Source organism: Muntiacus reevesi, chromosome 2 (assembly GCF_963930625.1).
Source record: "Muntiacus reevesi chromosome 2, mMunRee1.1, whole genome shotgun sequence".
NCBI classification, from domain to species: domain Eukaryota; kingdom Metazoa; phylum Chordata; class Mammalia; order Artiodactyla; family Cervidae; genus Muntiacus; species Muntiacus reevesi.
In genome coordinates, this window is record NC_089250.1 from 255,653,405 (window position 1) to 255,666,355 (window position 12,951).

General features: G+C 42.3%; 2 protein-coding genes across 3 annotated transcripts in view; both read left to right on the forward strand.

Moving 5' to 3' along the window:
- Positions 1–1,119, forward strand: part of GPATCH1 (G-patch domain containing 1) — a 57,005-nt gene extending 55,886 nt beyond the window's left edge. Inside the window, exon 20 of one of the 2 annotated variants that reach the window (XM_065920561.1) lies at positions 331–1,119. In XM_065920561.1, coding sequence (XP_065776633.1) covers positions 331–361 — 31 coding nt within the window. In that variant the 3' untranslated portion in view covers positions 362–1,119. The remainder of the gene's footprint in view (positions 1–330) is intronic. The other variant, XM_065920562.1, reaches the window with a different exon arrangement.
- Positions 1,120–1,957: 838 nt separating this feature from the next.
- WDR88 (WD repeat domain 88) overlaps positions 1,958–12,951 on the forward strand; it is a 45,113-nt gene continuing 34,119 nt past the window's right edge. Inside the window, exons 1-2 of the mRNA XM_065919348.1 lie at positions 1,958–2,281; positions 12,544–12,654. Coding sequence (XP_065775420.1) covers positions 1,958–2,281; positions 12,544–12,654 — 435 coding nt within the window. The remainder of the gene's footprint in view (positions 2,282–12,543; positions 12,655–12,951) is intronic.

Genomic DNA, 12,951 nt, shown 5'->3' on the forward strand with positions numbered 1-12,951 from the left:
GCCCCAGAGCAGGCATGGTTTTTTGTTTTTTTACTTCCTTCCCAAGGGTCATACATGAGATAGGTAAGTGAAACCAGGATTAGAACTTGCTTTTATAAATGGGTCTTACTTAACATAAGAGGTGGAGTGGGTCTCTCTGTGTGTTTTGGGGGGAACAGAGTCTTAAAGAGTGCAGATTAAATGCTGCTTTCTTTCATAGTGTGGGTCACTCTCTGTATTTTGTGCCACTTTGATTTAGGGAAAGGCCTGGCATTTTCATATTCCTCCCCCACTGAACCAGCTAGTTCTTCTGTTTGTATCTAACTCTCTCTCTTTTATTTCCTCTTCCAGGCTGAAGCGTCTTCCACTAAGGAGGCAGTAATTGAATTCTGCCCTTGCCTGTCCCAATACCAGCTCTCCTCCAGGATGGAAGTTCATTGATCACTCAGTTAATACATTGTACAGATTGTATTTATATGTAAATTCATGCTGTGAAATAATTTTTTTTTTAAACCTTGACATTTCAAAGCCTGCCTTGGAAGTTTGCTGAAATTGATTTCTATTTTTAACTTCTGTTAGTGTCAGAGGAAGAAATTCAGACTGTACAGTTTAATTAAAATGGCATTTTTCTATTTTCTTCTTGATTTTTCATTCCCTGAAACTTTTAAAAACGAAATGGAAAGTGAAGGCTTTTCTCTGGTTTTGGGGTAAAGAAAGCTAGGTTCAGATAAGGACAGTCTGAGTTACTTAAGGAATTGTATGGGAGCGGGGTGGTCGCTTTCCCATTCTTGTTGTTTTCCTGGGGGTGTGGTCCCTTTCCTCCCATGGGTGGTGCTGGGAGCCAGGAGACCAGTGGGCAGCACAGCCCCAGGATCCGGGCAGGCGGCCTCAGCCTCTTCAGGAAGAAGCCACCGAAGTATCTGAGGAAGGCACTGGGACCAAGAGTGGAAGAGTGTGTGCCCACATCCGGGATCACACAGGCTGTAGGTGTTTTCACTGCAGCCCTGGGTCCCTGCTCTGAGGCCATCTCATCTGCCCTGATGAGACTTTGGGAAAAGGAGCATGCAGGGGGCTTCCCTGGCCATCCAGTGGTTAAGACTTAGCCTTCTAATGTAAGGGGGTATGGGTTCGATTCCTGGGCAGGGAGCCAAAATCCCACATGCCTCATGACCAGAAAACATTATAAAGAAAAAGCAGTATTGTAACAAATTCAATAAAGACTTTAAAATAATGGTCCATGTTAAAAACAAAACCAAACAAACTTAAGAGAGAACAGAGAAGGGGGTACTTCCCCTCCTGGTGCAGTGGTTGAGAATGGGCCTTCCAATGCAGGGGACATGGGTTCGATCCCTGGTCAGGGAACTAAGATCCCACCACTGTGGGGCAACCCTGATGCAGCCAAAACTAGCCAAGTAAACATTTTTTAAAAAATGAAAAAGTAGAGTGAAGAGTTTTTTTCCCCACTATCAAAGTAACATCATAAAATGATCAGAACAATTGTAAAAAATGAAAGAAGAAAGGCACTTCTACACCCCAGAGATGACAACCCTCGCTCTTTTGTTCTAATTTCACACAGTCATTTTCTAGCACTGACTCTGCTCCAGGACGAGTGGTGACATTTTGTTCTTTGGTTTTTCACTAGCATTATGACAGATACTTCCTTCATGCCCGTATATAGTGTGTGTACCCACCCCTACCAGCTGCGTCTTAATTAATCCAGGGTACATTCTGTAACTTACGGGTCATTTCTCTGTTGTGTTAACGTGAAGTGGGTTGGCCAGGGGCCCCTACAAGCGGTTTCATACATTTGGCCTCATTCCTCTTGCGCCCAGAAACTCGAAGCCCATTTTCCTGGGAGTAAGCATGCTGCGGGGCGAGAGGAGGCAGTGAGATCGCCGGGCTCAGGGAGGGCGCGTGGGCCCCAGGGTGGGGGCAGGGGCACGTGGCGCCACCGTTCGTGGCCAGGCCGGGCTCCGAGATGGCCTCCCAGTCCCCGGGTACTCCCGGCTCCTCAAAAAAACCCACCAAGGATGGGAAGGAGATGCCCCAGAAAAGCAACTTGCCGCTCTCCTTGCTCCACATCCGCGACGTTATGGATCGCCGGCCCAGCAAGCTGCCCTGGGTAGACGTGGTCAGGGCCTGTGGCCGCTTCAGGCTATCGCTCTTGCAGGCGCGGCGCGGCCGACTGCTGCCCACGCTTAACCCCCTAGCCGTAGGCGATGAATCGCCACCGCCCGATACTCTTTGGATGCCCTGGATGGCCCAGAAGGTGTCATGGGGTGACCAGGAGCCCCTCTCCAAGGTAAGGACCGCCCCCAAGGGGAGGGGCTGTGGCTTGTTCCCCAATCGTGGGTGAGAGCGCAAGAGCAGGAAGGGGACCTAGAGGACCAGGCGCCTGCAGTGCGGCAGCGGGAGGAGAGGCGGGAGAGCTCAGGAAAACATCCTGGGAAGAGGACCTGACTCGACCCAGACCCTGTGGGACTCTGCCTGAGCCCCTCAAATGTCCCCATGTGACGCTCCCAAGTGCATGCCCTTGGAGGATTGAAGGAGCCCTGTCACCATGAAGCACCACTAGAAGCAACAGAAAATAACAATAAAATACAGGAATAAAAACCCAACAACACGACCGTGTATTCTAAGTGATAGTTGAGAGACAATGCATTGCTAGAAAAGAAGGCTGTTGGCTGGGAAGAGGAAATAATCTGTGAACAGAACAGAGAATTCTTGGGGGTGAAAAAGAGGATTTTCAAAGCCAAAATCCTCCATGAAGGTTTTAAAAATCAGATCAGAGAACTGAAACAGAAAATTAGAAAACAAGCACATGGGATTCTCTGAGAAAAAGTATAAAGGAACAATAAATATGAGAGAAAAGTAAGGAGGAATGCAGGGAAGATGCAGAAAAGTCAATACATTGGGTTGGCCAGAAAGTTTGTTTGGGTTTTTCCATAAAAAGTTACAGAAAAAGCTAAAGGAACTTTCTGGTCAACCCTACATATATCAGAGGTGTTGGGGGTGGGGTGGGGATCAGGTGGGGGAAATAGAGAAGGAAATAAGGAAATGTCTCTGGGGTGAAGAAAGAATGGAGTGCTCATGTGAAAAGAGATGGTCAAGTTCAATTCAAGATTGGAGGGACATATAATCTACAGGGGGCCAATGCCTGAACTGCATGAACAGGAGCAATGCTGTCCCCAGATAGAAAAGCCTGGGATCAAATTGAGATGGAGGTTTCTGCAACTGTCAGAGGATCTTGGAGCCAAGTCCACAATTGGACCTGTTGAATGGCTGACTGCCTTAGTCAGCACCCCCTGCAAGGGTGCATTGGGACCTCCATGGGGAAGTCTGCTTGAAGAGAAAGCACAGGGTATATCAGTGCTTTGTTTAACTTATTTGAGTTATTCTGATTTTTAAGTAAAATTAGAGGTCATAGGAGTTGTGTTTTACTTCTGTTGTCCATAGAATATCCCCAAGATCAAATTCAATAGATATGAAAAGTGTTTTGATTTTTTTTTCAATTAGCAGTCTCTGTAGCACCCCTGCCTCCCCAACTACCCCCTTTCCCTCTACAGAGACAACAAATGTTTCTAGTTCCTTCTGTATCCTTAAAGAGGTATTTTATGCACATGCCCACAAGTGTTTTCTGATCCTTCCCTTTTTTGTTTTAACATAAATGGAAGGATACCTTAGACCTCTTCTGCAACTGGTTTAAAATTTTTTCTTTCCGTATTAATAAACAGCTTTCTTGTTCTTTTTTTTTTAAACATTTTATTTTGTATTGGGGTATAGCTGATTAGAGAGTTGGACTATAAAGAAAACTGAGCGCCGAAGAATTGATGCTTTTGAACTGTGGTGTTGGAGAAGATTCTTGAGAGTCCCTTCGACTGCAAGGAGATCCAACCAGTCCATCCTAAAGGAAATCAGCCCTGAATATTCATTGGAAGGACTGATGATGAAGATGAAACCCCAATACTTTGGCCACCTGATACGAAGAACTGACTCATTTGAAAAGACCCTGATGCTGGGAAAGAATGAGGGCAGGATGAGAAGGGGATGACAGAGGATGAGATGGTTGGATGGCATCACCGACTTGATGGACATGAATTTGAGTAAACTCCGGGAGTTGGTGATGGACAGGGAGGTCTGGGGTGCTGCAGTCCATGGGGTCACAAAGAGTCGGAACGACTGAGTGACTGAACTGAACTGACAGCTGATTAACAGTGTTGTGATACAATCAGGAGAACACTGAAGGACTCAGTCATACATATACCTGTATCCCCTTGTTCTTTTTTTGGAGAGTATTCCATTGACTGGTTGCCCCCTGGTGGATTTAACTAGTCTTGGGTGCCTGCATATTCAGATGGCTTAAATTTTTTTTGACTGCAGGATTTTATGATCCATTAAGTTAACAGAAGTTGAGAAGTTACATAAAGCTCTGGGAGGAAACTTTGTGACCTAAGCATTAATATTCTCTGCCTGGCCAAACTGCTGTCTTTGATAAAGCCAACAAAGAGACTTTTTTTTTTTTTTTTTTTTAGAGTTGCAAAAACTCTGAAAGGATGCATCTTTTTGAAGACATAGTTACTCAAGGGAGTACTCTTGCAGCAACAAAAAAGTCCTAATTAAGAACTGGAGCAAGAGAAAGCAGTTCAGGAAAAATAGAAGGGAGCAGTGACTGGAAACAGTACACTTTGGAGGTGTTTATACAGCAAGGTTAATGTGGTTGTGTAGCTCAGTGAAAATATTACAAATCATCTTTTGAAATGAAGGTGCAGGATACAAGAATGTTTTGGACGATTTCATCCAACTCTCCTGAGATGCTTTGCTAAAGAACATTCTCAGTGCTAATGTTTCATTCTGGCCTTTAAGTAATGCACACTCACACACAGATGTGTCACACACTTTAAAAATAATTGACTCTAAACCTCTCCTTGGCTCATTTAAGACGAAGTTGGAAGATCTGACCATAATCTTCCAAGCCATTTTGGCTCGAGCTCATTTCTCTGTTCTCCTCTTCACTCTGATTTGCTGACCTTCAAGACAGTCCAACTGCCATGTCCTCCTTGCTTCTCCTGGTGGATGGGGGCGCGGTGGGGGTGGTCTCTCCCTGCGCTCCATCTAGAGCCCTGATCAGCTGGCCTGGCAGTGACCTGACATCAGGTACCGCCTGTGCGGTGGCCTCGCCCGTCTCCCACCCTGATTCCTTAGAGTGGGAGCCCATCACACACCCTGGGCTGAGGTCTTTGCTCTTGGATTCCCAGTGCCCTCAGAACAGTGACAAGTCCCTGCCAGAGAGGCAGGCAGGCAAACTTGTAGAACATATTTGTGGGATGCTACACACAGCCTTCTGATGAAGGTGAAAGAGGAGAGTTAAAAAGCTGGCCTAAACCTCAACTCTTTGAGACCCTATGGACTGTAGCTGGCCAGGCTCCTCTGTCCGTGGGATTCTCCAGGCAAGAATACTGGAGTGGGTTGCCATTTCCTCCTCCATCCCTCTCCGTAATAAACCCCAGAAGAACTCTGCCCAGAAAGGTCCAGAAGCGGGTAGATGTTTCTCTCCCAATACCAAAGTTCTGTTTTTGTTATGAGAAAAAGGAGAGTTTTGTCTAGAGGCGGAGGCAGCTGCAGAGAAGGGAGCTGGGGGTGGGGGTCACCGCCTTAACGTGCGGGCTTTGGCTTGCAGGCTTTGGCTGCGGAGCATCGAGAAAAGCACAGAACGGGTCCCCCCCGGACCGCACTCGGCCACGGCTGGGGCTCCCTGGGCTCCAGGCCCCGCGCCCTGACCCGCCCCGCGCCTGCCGGCCAGGCCTCTGCCCACAGCCTGGCTCAGCTTGGCTGTGCCCCCTGGTGGCCCAGCCCCGACCTGGAGCCTCTTAGCTAGTCTCCAGGAGGCCCAGTTCCTGTCCCACTTCTCCCAGGTACCTAGAGGGGAAAGGCCCTCATTCCTCACATCCGCACACCAGCGTGTTTTCCACAGCCCCGAAACCGCTCCCCTCCCCTACATGCCCGCCTCGCCTCATCCCCGAACCTTGGGCTGAATTTGCCTCACCCCAACCTGGTCCTCCCCATCCATAGTTCCTGCATTTGTGCGGGCACTACCTGGCAGCTGAGCCTCAAATCCCTCCTCCCAGGTCCCCACAACTCAGCACTGTCAACTTAGAAAAAAAAAAATGCACGATGTAAGAGTTACCAGTTCAGTTTTATTCCTGGAGCTTGCTAAGGACTATAGCATGGGAGATGATCTCTCAGAAAACTCTGGAGGACTGCTCCAAAGAGGTAAGGGAGAAGCCAGGATATATGTGAACTTTTTGCTGGGAAAAACATAGAGGCAATCATACAAAGATGAGCACGCGCTTGCACACACACAGACACGCACACACACACACACACACACACACACTCTTCCTTTCTTTATATAGATCTGAGTTTCTGACCTATATAATTTTCCTTGTCTTAAAAGAACGTTTAACCTTTCTTGCAAGGTAGATCTACTGGGAACAAGTTTCCTCAATTTTTGTTTGTCTGGAAAGTCTTTATTTTGCCTTCACTTTTGAAGGGTAATTTTGCAGGACACAAATTTCTAGGTTGGTACGTTTTTTCTCTCACTACTTAAAATATTTCCGTCTCTTGTTACTTGCATGGCTTCTGAGGAGAACCTGGATGTCAGGCTTATCTTTGCTCCTCAGTAGGTAAAGTGTCTTTTTCCTCTGACTTCTTTCAGGCTTTAAAAAAATATATTTATCTTTATTTATTTTGCTGGGTCTCAGTTGTGGCACATGGGATCTTTAATCTTCATTGTGGCATGTGGAATCTTTAGTTGAAGCATGAAAAAGAGAAAGTGTTAGTCGTTCAGTCATGTCTGACTCTTTGCAATCCCGTGGCCTTTAGCCTGCCAGGCCTCACTATCCCTGGAATTCTCCAGGCAAAAATATTGGAGTGGGTAGACATTCCCTTCTCTCAGAGTTGAAGCATGCAAACTCTTAGCTGTGACACTTGGGATCTAGTTCCCTGACCAGGGATCACTTGGGCTCCCTGGGGAGCATGGAGTCTTAGGCACTGGACCATCAGAGAAATTCCTCTTTTGGGGTTTTTTATCTTTGATATTCTGTAGCTTTATATTGTAGGAATAGGTTTTAATTTTTTTGTGTTTATCCGGTTTTGTGTTCTCTGAGCTTCCTGGATCTATGCTTTAGTGTTTGAAATTAATTTGGGGGAAATTCTAAATAATTATTTTTTTCAGATATTTCCCTGTTCCTTTCTCTCTTCTTCTGGAATTCTTGCTATGTATATGTTATACCTCCTGTAGTTGTTCCACAGTTCTTGGATGGTCTGTTCTGGTTTTTCCTTTTCTGCTCTTTTTCCTGTTTGCTTTTCAGTTTTGAAGGTTTTTACTGAGATATTCTCAAGCTCAGAGATTCTTTCCTCAGCCAAGTGTAGTCTAATAATAAGCCTATCAAAGATATTCATCATTTCTATTATGGTGTTTTTGATCTGTAGCATTTCTTTTTGGTTCTTTCTTAGAATTTTCATCTCTCTGCTAACATTACCCATGTGTCCTTGCATAACTGTCTACTTTGCTCATTAAGCCCTTAGCATATCATCAGAGTTGTTTTAAATTCCTGGTCTGATAATTCCAACAGCCCTGCCACATCTGAGCCTGGTACTGATGTTATATTTGTGCTCTCTCTTGAAGCTGTGTTTTCTGCCTCTTGGTGTTTCTTGTCATTTTCTCTTGATAGCCAGACATGATTTAGTAGGTAAAATGAACTGCTATCAACCAGCCTTTAGTAATGTGATTGTTAGGTGTAGGGTACAGAGAAGCATTCTATAGCCCTATGATCAGGTTTCTGTCTTTTAGTGAACCTGTTGCCTCTGGATTGTTAACTTCACATGTGCTTTTTAGTCTGAAACCCCCACCCTTCACTTTTACATGGTATAGGGTGGCTAGAGCTTGCTAGGGTTGGGTACTTCTCTTTCCCCTGGTCAGTTTGTTTCTGATAAAATCTGAGCAGGTTAGACTCTGGTTAGTGTCTCCTGAGGGCAGAGCTTAAGAAGAGCAGGATGCTGTGGCATATTCAAAATGGTTCCTTTTCCCTGCTGGAAGCACAAGGGGATTTTTCTCCTGTTTTCACTGTGAGGATTAGGACTGCTTCTGGAGGTAACACTCACAAAATTGTGGATTTTTTTTTGTAGATCCATAACTGAATTCCCCTTTGGAGCTTTAACTCTCAGAGTTATCCACACCTGAGCCTCCAGCAATTGGTCAATTATAGTTCAGGTCTCCCTATCCTGGCAGTGGTTCCCATGGAGGTTGCTGCTCCTGGATTTCTGCTCTGGTAACTTGGAATTCTTTGTATTTGCCTCCCTGTCTTTCCAATTTGGGGGACAGCCATTTGGCTTGTGACCTCACTTCCTTTATGGATCTAAGAGATTTTTTCAGTTCGGTTCTTTCCTTGTTGTGAGGATGGAGTGGGGACCTTCCAAGCTTTTCACATGCCAGATCAGAAGAAAGAAGTCCTTCATTTCCTTTTTATTGTATAGTAATATTCTGTTGTATGGATATACCTCATTTTATTTATTCACTCATCAGTGGATGGACATCTGAATTGTTTCCAATTTTTCTTTTCAATTGTTAAAAAATAGAAGTGTAGTTGATTTACAATGTTGTGTTAGTTTCTGATGTAGAGCAAAGTGATTCAAAATACATATATTCAGAATATATGTATTCTGTATGTATATATTCTTTTTCAGATTATTTTTCACCATAGTTTATTATAAGATATTGAATATAGTTCCCTGTGCTATTGTAATAGGTCCTTGATGTTTATTTTGTATATAATAGTATGTATCTGCTAATCCCAAACTCCTAATTTTTCCCTATCCTCCCTTTCGTCTTTGATAACCGTAAGTTTGTTTTCTATGTCTGTGAGTCTGTTTCTGTTTCATAAATAGGTTCATTTGTATCATTTTTTCAATATTTCACATATAAGTGATATCATATATTTGTCCTTCTCTGACTTACTTCACTCAGTCTGATAATATCTAGGTTCATGCATGATGCTGCAAATGGCATTAAATCATTCATTTTTATGGCTGAGTAATATCCCACTGTATATTTGTACCATATCTTCTTTTTCCATTCATCTGTTGCTGAACATGTAAGTTGCTTTCATGCCTTAGTTATTGTAAATAATGCTGCTATGAACATTGGGGTGCATGTATCATTTCAAGACAGAGTATTCCTCTTTTTTTAATATGTGCTCAGGAATGGGATTGCTGGGTCATATGGTAACTCTATTTTTAGTTGTTAAAACCACCATACCATTTTCCATAGTGGCTGTACCAACTTACATTCTTACCAACAGTGAAGGAGCGTTCCCTTTTCTCCACATCCTCTCCAGCATTTATTATTTGTAGACTTTTTGAGGATGACCATTCTGACTGATATGAGGTGATACCTCGGTCTATTTTTGGTTTGCATTTCTCTAATAATTAGTCCATCCTAAAGGAAATCAGCCCTGAATATTCATTGGAAGGACTGATGCTAAAGCTGAAACTCCAATACTTTGGCCACCTGATGCTAAGAATTGACTCATTTGAAAAGACCCCGATGCTGAGAAAGATTGAAGGCAGGAGGAGAAGGGGATGACAGAGGATGAGATGGTTGGATGGCATCACCGACTCAATGGATATGAGTTTGAGTAAACTCTGGGAGTTGGTGATGGACTGGGAGGCCTGGCGTGCTGCAGTCCATGGGGTTGCAAAGAGCTGGACACGACTGAGTGAGTGAACTGAACTGAACTGAATAATTAGTGATGTTGAGCATCTTTTCATGTGCCTATTGGCCACCCAAATGTCCTCTTTGGAAAAATACCTATTTAGATCTTCTGCCCATTTTTTTTGTTTGCTTGTTTTGAGTTGTATGAATTGTATACAACTTGTATACAATTGTTTGTATACTTTGGAAATTAAGTCCTTGTCAGTTGCATCATTTTAAAATATTTTATCCTATTCCATAGTTTATTTTTTCCTTTTTTAATGGTTTTCTTGGCTGTGCAAAAGTTTATAAGCTTGATTTGGTCCTACTTGTTTATTTTTGCTTTTTCTTTTTACTTGGGAGATTGATCTAAGAAAAACATTGATACTATTTATGTCAGAGAATGTTTTGCCCATTTTCTTCTAGGAGTTTTATGGTGTCATGTCTTATATGGAAGTCTTCAAGCTATTTTGAGTTTGTTTTTGTGTATGGTGTGAAGCAGTGGTCTAATTTCATTGAGTTACATGCAACTGTACAACTTTCCCAACTTGCTGAAGAGAATGTTTTTTCCCCATCGTATATTCTTGCCTTCTTTGTTGAAGATTAGTTGACCATGGGTGTGTGGTGTTTCCAAGTTTCGGTATTATGAATTATACAGCTGTGAAGGCCCATGTTAAAGTTTGGACATATGGTTTCATTTTTCTTAGGTACAAGTCTAGGAGTAAAGTTACTGCATCATAAGTTAACACATGTGTTTAAATTTTTGAGGAATGGCTGAACTATTTCCCAAGGTGGCTTCACGATTTTACATCACGCTAGCCATATATGAGAGTTCTAATTTTTCCACATTCTTATCAATTCTTGTTGTTATCTGATTTTTTTGATTATAGACATTGTTCTAGGTATGAAGTGGTATCTCACTATGTTTCTTTTTAATTTATTTTTTAGATGTGTGTGGCAGATGCATATAATGGGTTGCTTTTAGTAGATTGATCCATATAGCAGCCCTGTAATTTTTATTTGTTTATTTTTGGCTGTGCTGGGTCTTCATTGCTGTGCATGGGCTACTTTCTAGTTGTATGCAGGCTTTTCACTGTGGTGGCTTCTCTTAGTGCAGAGCATGGGGTCTAGGGCCCGCGGGCTTCAGTAGTTGCAGCACATATGCTTAGTAGTTGCAGCTCGCAGGCTCTGCAGGGCAGGCTGAGCAGTTGTGGTGTGCCAGTTTAGTTGCCCCTGAGCACGTGGAATCTTCCCAGGCTGGAAATTGAACTTGCATCTCCTGCATTGGCAGGTGAATTCTTTGTCACTGAACCACCAGGAAAGTCCTCAATACGTTTGTTTGGTTTGTTCTGTTTTTTATATTTAAGTACTGTAATTGAATGTACCTAACCCAGTTTTATTGAGGTATAATTGATATACAGCACTGCATAAGCTTAAGGTATACAGCATAATGTTTTGACTTACATACATCATGAAATGATTACCATAAAAAGTTTAGTGAACATCCATCATCTCATATAGATACAACATTAAAGAAATAGATTAAAAATATTTTCCTTGTGATGAGAACTCTTAGGATTTATTCTCTTAGCTCAATATGGTTTTGATTTACGTTTCCCTAATGGCTTATGATGTTGAGCATAGTTCCATGTGTTTGTAGATAATTTACATACCTATTTTGGAGAAATGCCTATTCAAATATTTTGCCTATTTTTAATTTCTATTGTTTGTCTCCTTCTTGTTGAGTTTTAAGAGTGCTTTATGTATTCCATATACAAATCCTTAATCTGATATATGACTTGCCAATATTTTCTTCCATTGTGTGAGTTGTTTTTTACTTTCCTTTAAAAGTTTTTTTCTTTTTGTTTATTGTTTTCTGTTTTCTTGATGGTGTCATTTGAGGCACAGAAGTTTTAGTTTTGATAATGTCCAGTTTATCATTGTTGTCATTGCTGCTACCTATGCTTTCATTGTCATATCTTAGAGATCACTGAAGATCCACAAAGATTTACACCCATGTTTTCTTCTAAGAATTTGGTAATGTTAGCACTCACATTGAGTCTTGATCCATTTTGAGTTAATTTTTGTATATGGTATGAGGTAAGTGTCCAACTTCACTCTTTTGCATGTGGATATTCACTTGTTCCAGCACAGCTTGTTGAAAAGATTTTTCTTTCCCCTTTTATTTATCTTGGCACCCTTGTTGAAAATCAAGTGACCAGAAATATGAGTGTTTATTTCTGGATTCTCAGCTCTAGTATATCCATCCGTATGTCTATCTTTATGCCAGTACTACAAGACAGTCTTGATTACTGTCTCTTTGTGTATTTTGAGCATTGTTTTGGAATTGGAAATTGTGAGTCCCCTATGTTTGTTCCTTTTCAAGATTGTTTTGGCTCTTCTGCTTCCCTTGAGTTTCTTTATAAATTGTAGGATCAGCTTGTCAATTTCAGAAGTCTGCTAGAAGGGTGATGTTGAATAAATGATAAATAAATAAATAAATATATTAATATAAACACTTTGGAGGGTATTTTCATAAGAATAGTAAGTCTGCTAATCTATGAACATAGGATGCTTTTCCATTTATTTAAGTCTTAAAATTTCTCTTAACAATGTTTTGTAATTTTCAATGTATAATTTTCACACTTTTTAAATTAAATTTATTCCTACTTTGATGCTTTTGTAAATGCAATTTTTCTTAATTTTTTCTGTATTGTTCATCGCAAGTGTATAGGAATGCTATTGATTTAAAAAAATATTGATCTGGTATTCTGCAACCTTCTGAACTCATTCAGTCTATCCTTTTTTTTCAGATCCCATTTAAAATTATGAGAGGGCACGAGCACATTGTGACTTCCTGTAACTTCTGTGTGGATGACGCTAAGGTCCTCAGCGGCTCCTATGACTGCACCGTGAAGCTGTGGGTAGGTGGCCGTGTTAGGTGGAGCCAAAACATCCCGTAAGCTTATGTCACCTCTTATGAGATTTCCCCAGTACTAAGTTCCCAGACATTCAAGGATCCCAAAGATTTGGAGAAGCCTTTCTGAACAAAGTACAAGAAGCAGCAGCAAAGTGAGGCCTCACTCTGGTGTTAAGTCACTGGAGAGATGAAGTTAGTCTGGCTGCTGTCAGCCTGCTGACTTGGATACAGTGGGAGCAGAGGTGGAGACCACTGGACCGGGAGCTCGCCAGCTTTTGCTGGAGGCTGTGCCTGAGGGTCT